Source organism: Molossus molossus, unplaced genomic scaffold (genome assembly GCF_014108415.1).
Source record: "Molossus molossus isolate mMolMol1 unplaced genomic scaffold, mMolMol1.p scaffold_m16_p_10, whole genome shotgun sequence".
In the NCBI taxonomy this organism is placed as follows: domain Eukaryota; kingdom Metazoa; phylum Chordata; class Mammalia; order Chiroptera; family Molossidae; genus Molossus; species Molossus molossus.
Genome location: NW_023425345.1, coordinates 76,129,781 through 76,150,804, shown reverse-complemented (window position 1 = coordinate 76,150,804; position 21,024 = coordinate 76,129,781). Strand labels below are relative to the sequence as shown.

The 21,024-nt window shown below is 38.5% G+C and overlaps 1 protein-coding gene across 1 annotated transcript; it reads left to right on the top strand.

Annotated features, from left to right (window-relative positions):
* The first annotated feature begins 2,104 nt into the window (after positions 1–2,104).
* Positions 2,105–10,913, top strand: NEUROD4 (neuronal differentiation 4). Its single transcript, XM_036251360.1, has 2 exons — positions 2,105–2,433; positions 8,750–10,913. The coding sequence occupies exon 2, from the start codon at positions 8,759–8,761 to the stop codon at positions 9,755–9,757; it is 999 nt and encodes a 332-aa protein (XP_036107253.1). The 5' UTR covers positions 2,105–2,433; positions 8,750–8,758; the 3' UTR covers positions 9,758–10,913.
* The last annotated feature ends 10,111 nt before the right edge of the window (positions 10,914–21,024 follow it).

Sequence of the window (21,024 nt, the reverse complement as noted above, 5' to 3'; positions counted from 1 at the left end):
TCTGCTAATCCGCTACTCTTTCTGGCCCTCTGAACATCTCAACAGGCAGAATACCGACAACATCAATTCTCAAATATCAATGGAGGTGATTTTGAAGACACAGAGCAGGGCATCAATCCATTCTGTATGTGCTCATTGCAGTTCTATCCCAAACATGAATTACTCCACAGATAAATTTTCTCTGGCTGAAGAGTGAATTCTAATTTGGTTTTCAGAAATCCACCATTCCCAGTACATGTTACTTAATTACTCTGAACATAAAGTTTATTTTGATGAGCATATATTTCCTGGATAGGGACACAAACAAAGGTTAGTAAGAGTTTAACGATTTGCTGAAGATGAACACCTCCCTAAGAAAAGTTAAAAGCAGTGTTAATTTTATTTTCTTGTTTTCGGTGAAGGACAAGAGTCATATGACACCTCTATCAGAATATTTTATAAAAAATCAACTATTTCAAACCTGAGGTATTTCTTTTAGCTTTATTGGCAGTAAAATGATTTTTTGTTTTAACCTTCTGTACCTTTTGTTACACACAAGGCAAATTTACAGCTTTTCACCTCTATTATGCACACATGCCAGTTACGTTGGTTGAGCAAGTGACTTTCAAAAAGCCTGGAGTATTTCCTTCAAGTCAATTTTAAAAGAGGTTGAGTTTGGACTCAGAATTCTATCATGCTTCTTATGGAAAAAACTTAAGTCTTGGCTGGTATTTCTCAGTGGTTAGAGCATCGGCCCTAGCACTGAATTGTCTCGGGTTCGATTTCCAGTCAAGGGCATATACCTGGGTTGCAGGTTAGATCTGAAGCCTTGGATGGGGTTTGTGCAGGCGGCAACCAATTGGTGTGTCTCTCTCACATCGATGTTTCTCTCTCTTTCTCTCTCTCCCTCCTTTCCACTCTGTCTAAACATCAATGGAAAAAATATCAACGGGTGAGGAATAAGAAAACAACTAAGTAATCAGGTAATTCCACAGATGTGAAAATTGATGCCAGAAGTGAATTACTGAAGATCATTCAGCAACTTGCTTAATCCAAGCATACTTTCCTTTCTTCCTTGAAATCACTGGAAGATAAAATCCTTTACTTCTAAAAATGAATTCACAACTATTTGTTTGATCTTGGTCAAGCTTTACATAAAGTAGTAGTCCAAATTTGACAGTCTCTAAAACAAAGACACCACCCTTTGACTTGGTAGCTTGGTCCACAGCTCTCTGTCATAAGCATATCCATTTATTTCCGTTAAATGTTTCCAGATGTAATTTTCCTTTTCTCTTCTAGTAACTTACTCTTACTTCCTAATATGACAAGAAGTTGGGGAATGATGTGACCCTTTTTTTATTTCAACTTCATTACCACTTAGGAGGACTTTTTCTACCTGAATGCTTAACAATATATTTTTGAAAAACAATGGCAGATGCCCGTTTGTAATTTGAGCAGCTAAGCATTCTTAAAACAAAAGATTTCATTTGCCTTTTGTTTTTATAAATTTTAAACAAACAGAAAAGTTGAAAGACTAGTACAATGCATATAGATATGGCTTTGTCTATGTTCACTAAATAAAATAAAAGGGTTTTAAATGAGAATAGGTATTTCTTCCTTCTACTTTTAGAATTATGAAGTTTTATATACAAAGACACTGCTCCATATGTGTAAGGTCAACGATGCTGTTTTCTGGGTACATATCTTCTCACTTTTTGACTCTTCAGATGTGGGCCAGCATTTTTATTCCCCCTTCTTAGCTCTCTCTGCAAGTCTCTTCCAATTCGCTTTTCCCGTCTGCTCACATTGCTCCACTCCCATTTCTTACCCTTTTAACCACAGAGATTTCCAGTCCTCTCTCTCTCACTTTCCCTTTCTTTCTTTTTGCCTCTCAACTTCAGCAGCTCTCCTTCCGTATTCCCCTTCTACCAACCTCTATCCCCATTTAAACAAACAAACGAACAAACAACTCCGCTGGACCTAGCCAGAGGAGCCCTTTGAAGTAGGTGTGTCTTTCGGCTGGGGAAGGGGAGGAGTTAGACTTCGGGCACAATCACCCCTCCTTGGTCAGCTGGGAAAGCAATCAAAACTGTTGTAACTGGGAGACTCCAGCCAGAGTGCAGGAGCTGCCCAGAGGCTGTGGTCCTGAAAGCTCCAGCCAGGGAACTAACCAGGGAGAGGAGTACTGAAGACTGACTAAACCTGCGGCAAAGGGAGCATCAGCCTGAAGGCTTCCCGGAGGAGCCCACTGAACTCCAAGGAAGGAGTAAAAGAAGTAGCAGCCAGAGAAACCAGACCGGTGGCATTCCTAAGAGGCTGTGTCCAGGTTTAACATGGATCGATAAAAGCACCTCCTCCTCCTATGATCTGGATGGTCAGAGAAACTTGGCTTCTCTGAGTCTCCTCCAGGACACAGATCCACAGAATTCACGCCAGGATTTCCCACTGCCAAAGGTGAGCCAGCAGCTGGGGTGGTAGTTTCTATGGGGTATTTCCACAGACCTAGAGGAGCAACTGGAGTGAGGTAAGTCTCTTCTGGGCTAAGTGGGAAGGGAGTGGGATTTAGGAGACTTGAACAGAGAAACAGAGAGAGTCAGAACACTTAGGGACAGATATCAAAATTTTAATAATTTCACTAATTCCCATAGTACCTGTCACCCAAAGTGAAACTCAGACACTCTCAATATTTTTTTATAGTAGAGATTACAAAGTATCCATCCTCCACTCCTGTCAAACCCACCCTCCTATTTTATAAATGCAGAAAAAATGTCCAACAAGTTTAATTGCACTTTCAAGATGGCTCAGCAAGTAGGTTTGAAGAACTGTCCCTATCCACCACTCTGCTTACAGCAGTTTAGAGCTTTGAAAAGAGTGAAGGTGGAAGAAGGGAAAGGGGAAAAAGAAGAGAATAGGAAATGAGAAAATATGTTAGCAAGCCATGAGGATATCCTCACCATTGCTTTAATTTGGTCTGCTAAAAATCCTTGGTTGGAATAGAGTGGGAAAAACTTCCTTTCCCTTAGCTCTTCCAGATGGGTAATCAGATGGGAGAGATTGTCCACATATATTTCTGCCTTCTACCAACTTCTATCCCCTCTCACACATCATTCACTCATCCCAAATATGTATTCAGAAAAATTCTAATACATGTAAATTGCCTCCCTCATTTTTTGACAGAGGGATAAGAAATGACACACTGAAGAACACAGAGGGAAAACTGAGGGGTTGAATAACTTCTGTTTGCAAAGTTCAGCATTAGGATCTAAGGCTATGAAAACTGAAGTATGACATGGCAGGCTGGATAAGATGTGTGTGCATGTGTATCTCTATTTCTCTCTCTTTATTCCTCTCTCTCTTCCTCTCTACAGTTATTAATCAAGAGGCAGAGTGGTAGAGTATAAAAGATTGTACAGGAAGAGCACAGAATAGCCTACTAGCTGTTTCAGGCAGTGCAACCTGTGAGCATCCTGGTCTCCATTCTGTCTTTGCAGTGCAAACTCTGAGCAAGACATTTAGTCTGTCTGGTCCTTAGGTCCCTAATACTCCCGTTCCTGTTGTGTTTAGAATTTAGTCACAGGGTCAGGCGGTGAATAGAGCACAATCAGCCTTTAAGAAGAAAGACACTGTCTCATCACCACAGGCACACATGCATGTGCTCTTTACACTTATTCATCAATTGAAAGGTCTCAACAACACATCAAAATTAGTAAAAAGCATAGGACAAATTCCAGGACTGCTTCACACAATAGTAATACATCAATGACCTTAGCCCCAGTAATGAAAGTATTGGGTAGTTACAATCATCGCCTAAGCAAACATTTTGCTAGAACAGGTTAAAAAATTTTCTTTTAAAAGTGGGAGAAAATTTCCAATATTGGAGACTTGACTAAACTTAAAATATCATGGAAGAATCCTAAAGAAAGGGGAAAAGTTTGTTATATTGTGTAAATGCATAAAGAAATCCAAATTTCAAGAACAAAGGCTAAAATGGGCTTTATAGAATCAGAATGTGTTTGGGGGTGGGGGGTCAGGGAGGTTGTATTCTGCCTTCAGAGCTAGTATTAATTGATTTTTGTCATGCTGGAATCTCCATGTATATTTTGAAAGCTGATTTATTTTCTAGAAATAATAAAATGGAGTATCACAATACTTTGGAAATAGTGCTATAGATTTCTCTATACAGCTTCTGTAAAACAATTGACAACCCTTATGTGTGCACAATAATTTTACAAAGTTACTTGTCCTTGCATTATCTCCTTACTTTTCATAAAAGCTTCTATATGAGATATGACAGACAAAAATATTATTCTATTCCATGCTTCCTTTTTTTAAAAAAAATCCCTGCCCAAGGATATGTTTTTATTGATTCTGAGAGAGCATGAGAGCGAGTGAGAGAGAGAGAGAGAGAGAGAACCGAACGGGGATTGAACCTGAAACCCAGGTATGTGCCCTGACCAGGAATTAAACCTGCAACCTTTTGGTGTATGAGATGATTCTCCAACCAACTGCGCCACTTGGGCAGAGATCATGCTTCTTTTAATACACCTCTGAGCTGGTTCATTAATATGTTAACTGTCCTGGTAGAATTGGGTACCTGCTCTGGAGAGAACCAAGTTGGTTTCCTTGATCAAAACTCAGAACTGCACCACATATTTTCAACTCTTAAATCTAAAACTGGATATTTGTACTCCTGCCCTGCTGCTTATCTTTTGATGTATTAAAGATATTTAGGTTTAAAAGATAAAAAAAAAAGTTTTTTTTCTTTTATCTTTGAGGAGTCTTGGCTTTTACTTCTATTTGAGTGACCACTTTTCTCCTCAGAGCTCTGGCATTGGTTCTGGTAGGAAGTCATATCCATTATTTAATCAAAGGAAAACTGCCCAAGTGCCGATAGTTGTCTGGATTCCACCAGAAACTTCATAAACTTGAAAATTTATGTGACTGAATCAGAGTGTCTGTCCAACTGCTGCTTCCCAGTTATAAGTGAATGAAACTTCCTTCTTGAATACGGTGAAAGAGTTGTGGTCAGTCCAGAAGAAGCAGTGTTTCTTTACCCGTGGGTAAGAATAGGAGGTTTGATACTCAGTTTCCTTAGGAGGTTGAATATTAGGGACTATTGTGAAGTGGGGGTTGAGGTGAGGTAGGCTTTTGTTGGCATAAAATCAATATTAAGCACAGATCATAATTATACCCATTTCCACCCATGTGGCCAGAAAAACTCATGGTGAACTTTAGGAAAAATAATACCTAGCACATAGCTAGGTATTATTATGATGTCTGGCACTATTCAAAGTCTTTACATACAATAGCTCATTTTATGCTCACAATAAGCCTATGAGGTAGGACTATTATTATTAGCATTTTAAAGGGGAGACTGAGGCATAAGGAAGTTATGAAGCTTGCCTAAGTTCACATATCTAGTAACTAATTAAGCTGAAATTTGAACTCAGGTCATCTGACCCTAACGTGTGCTGTCTGGTCACACTGGGAAAAGGGTGGGATATTGGGCTTTGTCAGATGATCTTTTGAGCCAACCAGAAGAAGCACAGTAGTTAATACAACCTGCTTTTCCTAGTCACAAGTGAGAAACAATTTTTATTTTTGAATAAGCAACTATGTGTAAAGGATTAGATAAGAAAACCCAAGAATAAACAGATAACTATATCAATAATATTTTTATCGCAGTTAAAGTTTAGAAAATCATTTTCCATATTTTTATTTGTTTTGCTAGAATCATGCAAAAAATATATCTTAAAGTCAAACTGGAATCATCTATATTTTTCCCATAGTTAGTAAGAGAACAAAGACAAAACTTGGTTGCCTTTTTAATAGTTTCAGCCGAAGTCAGTTGATGTTTTTTTTTTTTTTTTGTCATACCTGCCAACAATCTGATTTGAAAGCAGCTCTTTGACTCTTAGGGAAACTATCAAATTATGTTAAAGGTAAAAGGTAGTCTACTCTCTTCTCCTGGCCCCATGACTTGATGGGGGTGAGGATTGGCAGAATGTGGCTAGTCCAGAGGTAGGGAGGTGAGGATGATGAGAATGGTCAAATACAGAGGTTAGTATGGGGTTCAGTTTCAGGGACAATTCAGTAGACTCTCTTCTCTTGCATCTTCCTTCTCACCTCTCCGTGCATGTAAGTTTCTTAATGATACTGATGATGATAAAAAAGACATGAGAGAAAGAGAAAAATGAGGCAGACAGTATGAGAAGGATGGGGAAGAAATGGGTGAAAGCAACAACAACAACAAAAAATTGGAAGGGGAAGGAATCCTGGAATATGAGAGCTACAAGACACTGCAGAGACTCCCAAACCAGCCTCCCTTTGGTTGATGGCTACTTTCTGGTGACTTAGCTTTACTGATCCACATTTCCGGAAGTCAAAGTACCTTTCTTTCTTCCTGTAGCTGTGGTGGAAAAAGAAAGAAACAAAAACATAAAACCTAGGATTTGGAATCAGAACTGGTTTTATGTCCTACTCTACCAGCTCTATGTCTTTGCATTTTCATTGCTGAATATACCTGACCCACAGTGATGTCAACTATAAAATGAGCATAACAATCCTATTTCCCTCAAAGGTTTGCTATAAGGCTATGCAAATGTAATTATAATTACATGTGGAACATTAGGTTTCCCAAGCCCACTCCGTCCTCACTGACCTCAGAGTGCACCTGCCATTGAAAGGTCTGTGTTACTTTAACATAAAGTTAATTAGATCCTTCATCCTCCCTCTGGGTAGCTGCCTGAGTTAGAAGTGCAGCTCAGCACACAAGCTCTATCATCCATATTAAAAGTGGGATTTTCTGACTTGGTCTGGGCAGCCAGTTGACCAATAGGTTCTAACGTGTGTTTTCAATAAAGCTGCTTACCCAGAAAGCCTTATTAAGTGAGTAAGTCAAGCTGACATGATTTCCGTGCTGATTAACATGAAACCTAGGCTGTTTTTGCAATGCAGTAACATTAATTATTTATAGGAGGTAAATGAGGTTACAAGGAAAACAAGCTCAGATTACCAGAAACAAATCAAATCATATATTTATATTTTTAAAAGCTATGTACTAATCCCTGCATTCATTTATTTGAGGCTCAAGCTTCAAAGATCAAAAACCATTTATTATGCTCTCTTCTTTCTGATAAATGGAGGTGATGCAGGGTTTAACATTTCAAAGACTGGCTGGTAAACTGGGGTGACCTATTGAAGCTTATCAGATACTTTTATTTGGTAAATTATATACCCAGAAATCACTCAACAAATTTGAAGCAATTCAGATATTCCAGAACTGAATGTAAAATGTTTACTAAGCCACCAGTCTTTGCTGGTTTCCAAATTGTAAATTTTTTCGTAGAAAATTCTGATTAAACAGTATTTGTTAAGTGAATTAAAGCAGTCAGGCTATTTCTGTGTCTGTCTGAAATAGTCCTCACTTATGTTTTCAGTAACTATATTTTGTTAAGTTTAGCATTTGTTCCAGATTTTTCATTTTTTTCCCAGATTTTTCATTTTTAATGACATATCATTATAACAGTTGCGTTAAGATAACCTTAAATAAGTTTGGTAGACCTTTGGCTTGTAATTCTAGATGACACCATATTCTTTTCTGATGGTGTGAGATACATGTGCAATGAAAAGAGTTCTCACTTTAACATATGGACAAATTTAAAAGATGATCAGTGGTAACCCTCCTCTCTCTTCCTGATCCTTTTTCAATACCATATCATTAACACCTCTACTACTAACACTAGACAGACCACAAAATGCTTGCTGAAAAACAAAATGCTCTTCTGGTGATGGTAAAAGAACATCAGTGGCTCTCAACCTTCCTAATGTCGCGACACTTTAATACAGTTCCTCATGTTGTGGTGACCCTTAACCATAAAATTATTTTTGTTGCTACTTCATAACTGTACTTTTGCTACTGTCATGAATCACCATTGGAAATATGTGTTTTCCAATGGTCTTAGGTGACCCCTGTGCAAAGGTCTTTCGACTCCCAAAGGGGTCGCGACCCACAGGTTGAGAACTGCAGAATTACATGGTTATGTGGCATACCAGCCAGCTGTGGCATGGCTCTTTCCTAGGAGATGCTTGAAGTCAACAGTTGGCAGAGCCAGTGAGAAATGTGGGATGGTGTAATGTTAGAGATATGTGCTATGTCTCTAAATAGAGGCTGGGCAGTCCTTTGTAGAACACATACAAAGTAGTCTGAATAATCTCACTACAGTTTTTTATTTACTTTATTGTGTAAATATGCAATGATTTCTTATTTTATTGTTTAATATGCTTTTAAAAGTTTGCAATAATTATAATTATATACATATATAATTATAACTACTTTAGCATCTTTTTTCACTTATAGAAGTTTATTTGGACAATAATTTACATGCCTACTGTATCTATTTACCTTTATGATCTGAATTTTGGGAAGAAAGAAAACTATATTTTGATTGGTTTACCAATTATTTTTTCATAAAATATCCATGAGATAAAAAACCTGAGAATAAAGAGTTAGGCATTGATACTGTAATGAATAACCAAGTCAATTTCCTTTTTCTAGTCTATTTTCTTATAATATGCCATAGCAAAATGAGTGTCCTAGGCATTTATTTGAGCCTTATATTAGTTATTTAGAACTGAGGAATTGGACTGGATCATTGTAAGTTGAATCCCAATACACATAGTGCACTTTATCTCCAAGGTATAAAAACAAGTTTAGTTTTAAATCAGATCAAATGTTCAGAAGTGCTAAACTTTCCTGTTTCTTTTCCAGAATCTAGAAATGGCAAAAACATATGTGAAACCCAAGGAGATTACAGAGTTGGTCAACACACCATCCTGGATGGACAAAGGTCTGGGTTCTCAGGCTGAGATGAAGGAGGAGGAGAGAAGACCAGCTGCTTATGGGATGCTTGGTGGCTTAGCTGAAGAGCATGACAGTATTGAGGAAGAAGAAGAGGAGGAGGAAGAGGATGGGGAGAAGCCTAAGAGAAGGGGTCCCAAGAAAAAGAAGATGACGAAAGCTCGCCTGGAGAGGTTTAAGGCTCGAAGAGTCAAGGCCAATGCTAGAGAACGGACCCGGATGCATGGACTGAACGATGCCTTGGACAACCTGAGGAGAGTCATGCCATGTTACTCTAAAACGCAAAAGCTCTCCAAGATAGAAACGCTTAGACTGGCCAGGAACTATATTTGGGCTTTGTCTGAGGTCCTGGAAACTGGCCAGACACCTGAAGGGAAAGGCTTTGTGGAGATGCTCTGTAAAGGGCTCTCTCAGCCCACAAGCAATCTGGTGGCTGGATGCCTCCAACTGGGCCCTCAGTCTGTCCTTGTGGAGAAGCAGGAGGAGAAATCTCCTGTTTGTGACTCTGCCATCTCTGTCCATAACTTCAACTATCAGTCTCCTGGTCTCCCCAGCCCTCCTTATGGCCATATGGAAACACATCTTATTAATCTCAAACCCCCAGTATTCAAGAGTTTGGGAGAATCATCCTTTGGGAGTCATCCACCTGACTGCAGTACACCACCTTATGAGGGCCCACTTACTCCACCCCTGAGCATCAGTGGGAACTTCTCCTTGAAGCAAGATGGCTCTCCTGATCTGGATAAATCCTACAGCTTCATGCCACATTACCCCTCTGCAAGTCTAAACTCAGGGCATGTGCATTCAACTCCCTTCCAGGCTGGTACCCCTCGCTATGATATTCCCATAGATATGTCCTATGATTCCTACCCTCACCATGGCATTGGGGCTCAACTCAATACAATCTTCACTGATTAGAACAGTAAGATCAACATTTCAGAGGATGATGTGGAGATGTTTTCTGTAATTCAAATGGTTGAGCTGAAGATTCAATGACCTTAAAGGAACCTTATAGATATACATTAGTCCCAGTTCATTTAGAACCTCTTATACCTGTCACTCTCTTTGCTCATCAACATCTCATCAGATTGTATTAATTCTTTAATTTAGGGTCCTCATGTGCAATTATTTGACTTTTTATAATCATGTGGAAATGGAACAGAAGTCCTAAGTCCTATTCTGGTGGTACCAATAACTTATTTAATGATAAATGTTAATTAATTTTCCATTTCTGACCTCTTTTTACTTACTAGTAAAATCAGGCAATTGTTCTAAGTCTAGATGATTTCTAAAGTCCTTCATAGTTTTGAAATTCTATAACTTTGGTGACCACTTCTATAAACTTCTTGAAACTGAAAGTACAGAGGAATAGTAGAAAATAGGGACTATATGTCAACGATCAAATGGAGTTGCCAAAGGAGCACCAGGTGCATGACTGTCGGGGACTTAATGATTGGATTTCTTTGCACCTATCTAGAAATAGCCGCCAGAGGCTCAAATTATAAGTTCTAAATTCAAATTCTAAGTTTGTCACTGTGAATAACAAAGTATGTTCTTTAAGAGATTAACTCTATTTCTTGTTGGGCTGAAAGCTGAACATAACTTCCTTAGTAACTTGAGAACAATAATAGATATCTCATACCAGTTTGATTCTTGATAACATTTCAAAAGCACTTTTATTAGTAGTAGAGATGGGGCAATCAAGTCACTGAAACCTCAGACTCTTATGACCAATGGGACTTAGAAAAGTCATCTAGACCATTTCATGGTCTTTATAACCAGAGGGCTCTGGAAATTCTGATGAAGCTCAGGTGCTGTTATTGGAATCAGCAAACAACACAGGTCACATTCAAGAGCAATAAAATGGCTATTGACTATACTAACTATAGCTATATCATAGTTCTGGTACTCTTTCTAGCTCACACCTGCCCATAGGGAAATCACTAGATTCTTTGGCAAGATGAATTTTTTTCTAATTAAAGAAAACATGTTTAAAATTACTGACCTCTGTCCACACCAATATCATATTGACCAAACTTGAATTTTCCAAAATATGTATATTTCTGTATCTTCCCCCCCCCCACACTAATTGTTACCTCTTCCTCACTTCTAAAATATAATATATCATTACATATTGTAGGTAACATTTTGAGTAACTAGATTTAGGGATGCAGACATTAAATCCAAGGTCAGTGAATGCTTTTACTAATCTATGTCTTCATCACAGGTTTATCCCAATTCACAGGATATTTATTTTTCTTCATGTAACTCCTTTTTCCTTCATATCACTACTAATTTTGTCAAATGTATCTTTTTCCAGAGAAATGTGATCTGAGAAATGTTACTGTCCTGGCCAATCTTTCAGGATAATTATTTAAAACAAACCAGAAGCAGATTACATTCTGCTCCTGCCAGAGAGGATAAGTTTAGGATGCACAGTACACATTTAGGGCCAATGAATAAAGTGACAAGGCAGATTAGTATGTCATTTTCTATGGCTCAGCCATCCCCTAAAACCTGTCAAATTGTCTGTGTATCTTGCCATTTTTACCCTCTTATTTATCATCTCCCTTCTGTCTAAGTTATTTTCTTTCCATTTTGCTGGCAGCAACAACACTGCTAGATTTTATACCCTTGGTTGATAAATCCACTTGAAAGCATCCAAAGCCATCCTATGTGTTTTGAGTCTATATTAGCACTTACCTTTATGAGAGGTGGTGGTGGGGTGGGGGTGGGGGACCTATAGTTGAAGTTAGCATTTTCTGGCATTTAAGTTTGTAGATAATGAATGTTGTCTGAGTTATTTATTAGATATTATTTATTTAATTTATTTCCTCTTCCTTTCATGCAAATTCCTTGGGTTCCACACATGTGCTTGCAAAAACTTCCCAAGGCTTCATTTGGAAAGTAGCTCATAATTTTGCTGGGAATTTCTGAGTTTGGGTTGAGAGAAAAGGAGGAAGTTAGTGCAAAATTACCTGCAATGATTTTATCAAAAGCAGCAATAATTTGAATGGCTATGCAAGTTAATATTTTTAGATTTTTATTTTCTTCATTCTAAGACGAACCAGTTATTTTGAGGGAATCAGTTGTTTATGCTTTGGGGGTGTACGGTTCTCATGAACCAGGCACCCCTGGAATTGCTCAGAGAGACTTTATAACTGAATGGACATTTGGGAATGTAGTATGGTTGTGAAGAGCCTACTCTCCAACCCAGGTTGGTCTCAATCTTCTGGGAACTTTATCAGATAAAGCAAAGTAATTGTTTAAACATTTTGTAAAAAAAAAAAAGACTTTTTCCTTCCTTTTTTCTAGCAGAAATAAAGCTTGTGAGTCTTATTAGACATTGTGTTCTGTTGTCAGTTGTCAAATATTTTCTTCACTGTCGTCTATTTCTTGAATTCTAAGTCCTGTAAGCAGTCAGCAAAACACAGACTGGCCTGTCAAGAGAATATATGCATCTTATATTTTAACTTATCCTGCCAGAAGATTTGAAAGGTCTAAACTAAGTAGCTAGAGGCCTAGAAGGACTGATCTCTACCACTCAAACAACCAACTATACAATCTGAAGTTGAGAAAAACACATCTTCCTGTTTATAGAAATCTAGGATTATGGGCAATCTAAGCCATCAAACCACAGAGAGATGGACCAGAGAAAGACAGACTATTATTCAAAATTTAGGTGAGCCTACTTACCTTTAAAAAACTATGAAGTGTGTTTTTTAGCAATTGCTTCGTAACACCTCTTCTCTTGATATTTTTCTTTCAGTTTTCTTCAGTTAAAACTTTACAGGGTCCCGCCCTGGCCGGTTTGGCTCAGCGGTTAGAGCGTCGGCCTGCGGTCCGGAGAGACGCGGGTTCGGTTCCCGCTAAGGGCGTGTACTTCGGTTGCAGTTAGTCCCCGGCCCTGGTTGGTCGTGCGGGTGGCAGCCACTCGATGTGTCCCTTTCACGTCGATGTTTCTCTCTCTCTCTCTCTCCCTTCCACTCTATCTGTACAAAAATTGGAAAAATGTCCTCGGATGAGGATAAAAAAAAAAAAAACTTTACAGAGTCCCCCTTACATGCATAAAATGTTGATGATAAAGAAATAGTAATTCTGATGATAAAAATAAAGTTTAATAAAACAGAGTTGGTTAATCAAAAGAGAGATTTGGTTTAAAATATTTAAGAAGCCAAAAATACAGGATGAGTCATTCTCCCACCCCTATCCTCCATCTGCCCAATACCCACTTTCCAACTAGAAGTCATTTTTGAACTTTTAGTTTATTAGTTGCCAGAGATCTTTTATGCATATATAAAAATATTAGGTACATTAGGTACAAATTTTAGGTATAAATATTATTACATTATCCTCTCCTTTGCTTTCAATCAATGACATCATAATATAACACAATTCTGCATACTTTTTATTTTATTCCATATCTTGGGGGTATTTTCATAGGTCATAAAAAGTTTCATAACTATTTGTTATAGCTGGTTAGCATTCCATGTTATAAAATACCATAATTCATGACATTAAATTATATAATTTATATTTTTCCAGCTGTTCATAACACTGAAAGAATAATCATGCGCACACATCACTTAACACTTGTGAAGGGAATCTTTACTTTGCAAAGAATATTCCAGAGGGATAAAGATAAACTGACATATAAGAACAATTACATCTAGCAGTTACTGGATGCTATGAACTGTTCCTCTTCTAAGTGGTTTACGTGTATTAATTCATTCAATCCTAAAACCATTCCTATAAAGGAGACACTATTATTTTTGTCATTTTACAAATTAGGAAGCTAAGGTGTAGAGTAACCTGTTCAAGCTCACATTGCTAGTAAATGATGGAGGCAGGATTTGGACTAGTTGGTTTGTTCAAAATGTTTGAAATGATTCTCAGTGGTTGTTTGGTAGGTACATAAGGATGTCATATCTGCAAAGGCCAGTGCTGGTAGAAGTAGAGGTACTTTTTGACACCCCTCTAATTGTCCTTTACATGTGACACCCTATTTCCTCTATGACCCAGGCTGGCCCACATGCAAGCTCTGGAATAGAATCTGAGAGAAGATTCTCTTTCTTTTGGCAAAAGCTCAACTTTCTATTATGTGTTGCCCATGTAGACTATGTAGATATAGCTAGGTCACAGGTCAGTACTCTATTGCTTCCAAGTGTCTATTTTTTCAGAAGGGTTAAATCCCTTGCCTGCTTTCATCTCACATATCTTTAGAGTTTTTGAAAAAATAGTCTTACCAGGAGACTATAGTTACGAAAATAAAACTTTCCACTAACATAAGAGCACACTATCTTCAGGATTGTTTTTTCTGTTTATGAAACTTTGGATTACAGCTTAGTGCTTTAATTACAAGCATTAGCTTTAGAATATTAAATAAATGATATTTTAGTTATGTAACTTTATGATTGCATAACTTTTGTTAAATTGATTAAATGATGGGGACAATACATCCAAAGGCCATAGAAAGTATTTAATAAGTGTTAATTATTACCATCCATGTTACTATTTATTATTCTTTGATTATATTCATGTTAACTTTTCTCTTTGCCTCCATATATATCTGGGGGAGTGTTGATGGTGACTGCAGCAGGTTTAGGGAGTCCAGGGAGTTTTTTGGTTGAGAGGATTGAATCAGACAGACTTGGGATGAAATTAACTGGCTGAGTAGTCCTAGCACATCTTGGTTTCAGTATCCTTCTGTATAGAAGGGGCATAAAAATTCCACCATACCCATGGAGTTGATACAAGAATTAAAAGGGATGATAAAGCCAGTGAAGAGTTATCTCAGATTCTGGCACAAGGACAATTTATCATTGTTATTGTCATTTTGGGAGTAGATGGGAGGAAATGAGGAAATGGAGAACAAGAGAGCAGAGCAGATCTTAGGAATTTATACAGTAAGTCATTGATTGGGCCAACATCAAAATCCAGGTCTTTTAACCAGCATAGCAAACATTGAAATATGCTGTTTTCTAACTCATCACAGCAGCACCTTAAACAGAAATTCTCAAATTTCCTGAATTGGGGAAATAGAAAAACACTGTATTTTTATGTTTATTTTTATTTTAGAAATTGGTAGAGAGCTAAAAGGAGCCCTGTGGCTGTTTTTCGCTGTCATCTGGCCTAAGACTATGTAGAAAAAAAGAATATTATTGTCTTGCAAATATATAGTATTATAGACTTCATTTCAATTTCACTTTACAAATAGTTATTAAGCGTTTCCTATGGGCCAGACACTGAGCTAAGTGCCAGAATTACAGAAATAAATATATGACCATGCTTTGTGGCTTTATAGTCTGGCAGAGTATAAGTTAATAAAGCATTTTTATACACTCGTCATTCTATATTGGCAAAATATGACACAAGTAGTTCAAGTATAGATACTGTTTAACAGAGGAGGAAGCTGATATTCAGAGATTAGCTAGGTCAAGCAATTAGCTAAAAGTTAAGTCAGAGATTATCTGATTACAATGTTATTTTGTTTGTTTTAGACAAGTGAAGTCTGGCCTTATTTGTGGTTAAGTGAAATGCATTTTCTGGATGATGTTAGTAGATTTTTCTGACAATTCTAGATAAATTACTGGTTAAATAACCTTGCTTAAATTAACCCCTCAAAGCCTCAGTTGCTTTGCTAAAACTAATTACTAAAAATATTAAATAAAGCAAACAAAAAACAAAAAAACTGTGGCCAAGGTTAGGTGCAGATGCATAGTAATCAGGGATATAATTGACCATAAAAATCAAAGGAATTCCATCATGGCTGTAAAAATACACATGAAAATAAAAGTGTTTAGTCAATACCTCATATGTGCATAAGAAAATAGATGAACTTACTAAGTGTGAACTGAAGAAAATTTTAGAAAATAGCTAAAGACTGAAAGAAGAAAGAGGAAATTGATGTTTATATTGGACATCCACACCAGTTATGTCACAAAGTCAGATTCTCAATATTGAGTCAATCTTTAAAATAAGCTATTGAAGGAAGTTCCAGATATTGTAGACACCTATGTAAATAAATATGAGAACATGGCAAGTCATATAAAGTCTCTGAGTGTCTGTTTTCTCATCTATAAAATGAGACGATTATGTGGAATACTACATGCCCGTAAAAAAGAAGGAAATCTTACTTTTTGAGACAGCATGAATGGAAACGGAGATTGTTATGCTAAGTGAAATAAGCCAGTCAGAGAAAGACAAATACCATATAACCTCACTTACATGTGGAATCTAATGAAAAAAATACACTCATGAACAAAATAGAAAGAAAGGCATGGACATGGAACAGACGGACAGCTGTCAGAGGGGTGAAGGGTGAGGGGGACTGGATGAAAGAAGGTGAAGGGATTAGCCAAAGAACATATATGCATAACCCATAGACACAGATAACAGTGAGGTGAGGACTAGAAAGAAGAGGGGTGGGGGATGGGTGGAGGTGGGCAAAGTGGGGAAAATGGGGACATCTGTAATAGAGGCAACAATAAATATAAAGTAAAAAAAAACAAAACAAAAAACAAGCTGATTGTGCTGTTAGACATCTGAAGTTTCTCTCATTTTATTTTATTTTTTTAATCCTCACCCGAGGACATTTTTTTGTTTTTTGTTCAGGTAGAGCGGGAGGGAGAGAGAGGAACAGACAGAGAGAGAGAAACATCGATGTGAAAGGGACACATCGAGTGGCTGCCACCCGCACGACCGACCAGGGCCGGGGACAAACTGCAACCGAGGTACATGCCCTTAGCGGGAACCGAACCCGGGTCTCTCAGGACCGCAGGCCGACGCTCTAACCGCTGAGCCAAACCGGCCAGGGCTGAAGTTTCTCTCATTTTAATATGTTCATAGTTACATGAGCATTTAATGTCCATTTTCTCTGAAAGACACACATATTTTGGAAAATAAAAGAGTAAATAATGATTGATAAAAGCTAATAGGTAAAAAAAGACTATAAGTCATTAAAATCAAGATGGTTTGGGGCATTTTGCAAGGTTTTATAATTACTATTTAGCTATCTTGAGGAACTGGGGTACTTTCAATTTGTTATCAATGTGGAATGCAACTTTCTAGGCAATGAATTTATTCTAGAGACAAGGATTGCAACATGTTTGGCAACAGAAAGACCCATAATCTACACTGAGCTAAAATAAACTTATCAAAGACCAAATTGAGAAATTGTGTTATTCCTAGAAATATGTAATTGTCACCCCTTCAAGTAGGAAAGAATAGGAAGCTATTGACTATATTGTTGACTTGACTGCAAATACAGCATGATCTCAGTTATCCATATAAGTATCCATGTTGTGGATTATCGATGAAAATATTTCATATGAAGCTTGTTTCTCCATGCTAGCAATGTTCCTAATTTTTGGTGTGTATGTGTGTGTGTTTGTGTGTGTGTGTATGTACACATATTAATGTATCTATATTTAAACTAACATGTACCAAGGCATGCATATATATATATATATGTGTGTGTGTGTGTGTGTGTGTGTGTTTCTGTGTGTGCATATATACATACATGCATATACTTAAAGGTGTATATACGTTTGAACACATACATGTTGGTACACATACATGAATGCACACACATATATTTATATATTTGAATTACTCTAAAGTCAAATGGAAACACTTTTTGGATCATTTAAGTTTTGGCAAGTCTACAGCCTGTGTTTCTTCCTTCATTAATTCCATGTTAATATCTGAGCTAGAAGGTTAGGCTCTGGAGAGAGGAAGTGGAGGCAGAAAGGCAGGAGGAAGTAGGGCAGGGTTTCGTGTTTTCCACTGGGCTGGACCTGGATAGGCAACCTAATCATGGTAAGTGCTCTTCCTTGGTGCGAACCTGTCCTCTCTCCTCCTCTGAGAGTTGGCCTCTGAACTGAGGCTGATCCAGGGCGGGCAGGCACGTGGCCGCCCCGCAGAGGACCTGGCACAGCCGCAAGCTGCTCAGGGACTGCTGGAGCAGAGGCTCCCCTGGCTCCTGCTCAGCCCCCTGCTGCCAGCCGGCAGCTTCCCTCCTGCCAGACCCCTGGGCATGCTGACGGCAGGCAATGGCACAATTACCTAATCCTGCCCAGGGAGATCTAGGACGCATGCAGACAGATGGAGGACCAGGGGAATTCAGCACCATTTAGTGCTGGAGGAGCAAGGAGACAAGCCTGGGAGAAGTTTGGTTAATGGACCAGGCTCAGAAGGTTCTGTAGTTTGTTTTTCTCCAAGCAGCTCCCAGGCAAACTGTTTTCTTACCTGAAAAAAAACTCTGGAAGAAAGGAACTAGACCTTTCTCCTAGCTGCTGGCAAATAATCTGAGAAAGGGCATTGACTCACAGTGTGAGTTTCCACAAGGAAGAGAAAATCCAAGGCAGATACTCAGAGCAATAGAATCTGCGGTAGTCAGAGGTGCAGGAAGGTCCATACAGAGAGTGACATGGCGTCAGAGATACAGAGGTGAGAAGAGCACATGCGTGAACTTAGCATGTTGCCCCGCCTTGTTTCTTCTCTTCACTCTTGCATTCTCACCTTCATTGCCACTGCCCTGGTTCAGGCCCTTAGTATCTAACTGTCTGGCCTCAGGCAATAGTATTATTTCAAACTTCCACGTACCCATCCTGATTGACCACCTTAAAGTAAAGCCATCACCATATCATCTCTGTGGTCAAAAACTTGCATTGATTCTCCAATTACTACAGAATGAAGTCTAAACTTCCCAGCCTAACATTTAATCCCACAACTGGTCTTAGTCTACATTTCCAGGTACATATTCGCCACTAACCCTTCCCTCACTTTCATCAAAAGCCACTAACTCCACGCACCTTACTCTTGTTTGCCATCCCATCCATACATCTGTGTGGCTTTCCTGTATCACTGCTCCTCACTCTTGCTCCTGGCAGTGCCTTTCCCTGGAGGGCTCTCTCCTCTACCTTCACTTACGGAAATTGTATTTACCCTTCAAAGCCCAGTGGAAATTCCTCCTTGACAGAAGCTTGACCTGGTATAATAATATTATTATAATATTATTGCCCCTTTCTTTAAATTCATTTATTTATATTTATCTTACATATACTGTTGCCTCCTTCTTTATATTTACCTAAATATTGCCTCCTTCTTTTGCAGTTTAGGGCATCATGGTCATTGATCCTTGAAATAAAGTTACAATTTCCACCTGTGTTTCCTCTACCAGTTTATAAGCTCCTTGAAAGGGAGACTCTGTTATTCATTTGCTGTTATTAACAGCTCCCAGTGCAGTTCTTTCTTTATAGTGAGGAGGAAATAAAGTCAAATTTTTTGAGGGTCCTTAAACATATACTGGAAATTGCGTTATTAATTTTACATTCCCACACACTCATAAAACTTTGGGAGAAAAGTGTTATTTTTTCTTCTTCTATTTTACAGAGGATCACAAGGATGTCAATATAATGTCCATGTCTACTCAACTCATAAGAAGAAAGTGGTAAGAATTCTTATCTAGGATTGTATTATTGACAGAGTGATCTTTTTTTTGCCCCAATATATGTGTGAATGAAAACAAAAAGTGTAAACACTTTATGAGTTTTGTCTATCCAGTGTTCACTATGCTATTGAATATAATAAGAACTTGACTATAAAATTTTTTATTTAGACAAAGCCAGAGAGGCCAGTTGAAATAATACAGAGTAAAATACAGAGACAAATAAACATTGGTAAAGAAGTAGGGTTTTAGAAACAACACCAGAGAGACAACATTAAGCCAAATTAAGGCCGAGTGAAGCTGAGAGAGAGGGAGGAAGTCAGCAGGAAGCCACGAGAGCAAGTCTGGGAAAAAAAACAAAAACAGAATAAAGGCAAGAAAAAAGAAGTGTGGGTGCAACTTCTTCAAGTGGGGCATCTCAAGTCTTTTTACTTTTTAAAATGCAATGACTGCTTTTAAAAAATATGTTTTTCTATTGATTTTTTTTCAGAGAGAGAGGAAGGGAGATCAATGTGAGAGAGAAACATCGATCGGCTGCCTCCTGCAGGCCCCCGAGCGGGGACCCAGCCTGGAACCGAGGCACGTGCCCTGACTGGGAATTAAACTGGGACCTTTTAGTCCATGGGATGACATTCAACCATTGAGCCACTCTGGCTGGGCTGAATTCTTTTTAGATATTGTCCCCGAAAATCTGAGGGCTCCATGGCAGTGGGGGGAAGGTGAGGTCCACATCAGGAAACAGACAGGTGATACTTCTGCTCTGTCTCAGGTAGGAGCCATGTGACTTGATTCCTGCTGCACAAAGTGCTGGGCACCACTCTGCTCCTCCCCAAACCTTCTTGAGTGCAATCCTGGGTTATCTATTTTCAGAGCAATAAAGAAGAACAAAGACTATAGGTTTCCCAATTTTTCCTAGTCACCAGAGGACTTATGTTACAACATGAAAACTTCCATTTGGTCACTGGATGTATCTTATTTTTTTAAATTGTCACCCGAGGATATTTTTTCATTTATTTTTAGACTGAGTGGGAGGGAGAGAGAAAGAAAAACATGGACGTGAGAGGAACACATTGATTGGTTGCTTCCTGCACGACCCCAACCAGGGCCAGGAACTATTCGCAATCCAGGTACATGCCCTTGACCGGAATGAACCCGTAACTCTTCAGTCCTGGGGCCGATGCTCTAACTGCCAAGCCGAACCAGCCAGGCCTGGATGTATCTTCTTTAATGACAAGGCACAGCAGGCAAAAACGTGTTTATTGATGATGTGAATGGATAACTTTTTCTAGTTCACAGAACCACTGAGGTCTCATGATTTCTATGGGCTTGTGAGTGTGCCAAATTCTGTGTAAATGCAGTTTGTCAGATACTATCATTGATTTTGGGCAAGTTTCATAAACTCCTTAGAACTTCAAAATCTTTATCTGCAAAATGATTATAATAATATCATGTAGGATTTTTGTAACACTAAATAGGTTGACATAATACATGTATCACAAGGCCTGGCACACTGTTAGTGTTCAATAATTGATGGTTTTGTCATCATCTTTGTCAACATTATTCTCTCCTATGCAGGTGAATGTATCCCATCCCACTGAGCTACTGCAGAGACTAGCAAAGGCAGAGAAAGGAGAGAAGGGGACTCATGAGGGTACAAGTAGTGTTGGATAATGACTAAAACCATCAGAAGGAATTACTGGGCTTTGTCTGGAGTGTGCGACTCAGCTGGAGCCCG

Excerpts from the sequence above, each read along its gene's own strand:
- NEUROD4 (XM_036251360.1), top strand. The coding sequence starts at position 8,759 with ATGGCAAAAACATATGTGAAACCCAAGGAGATTACAGAGTTGGTCAAC.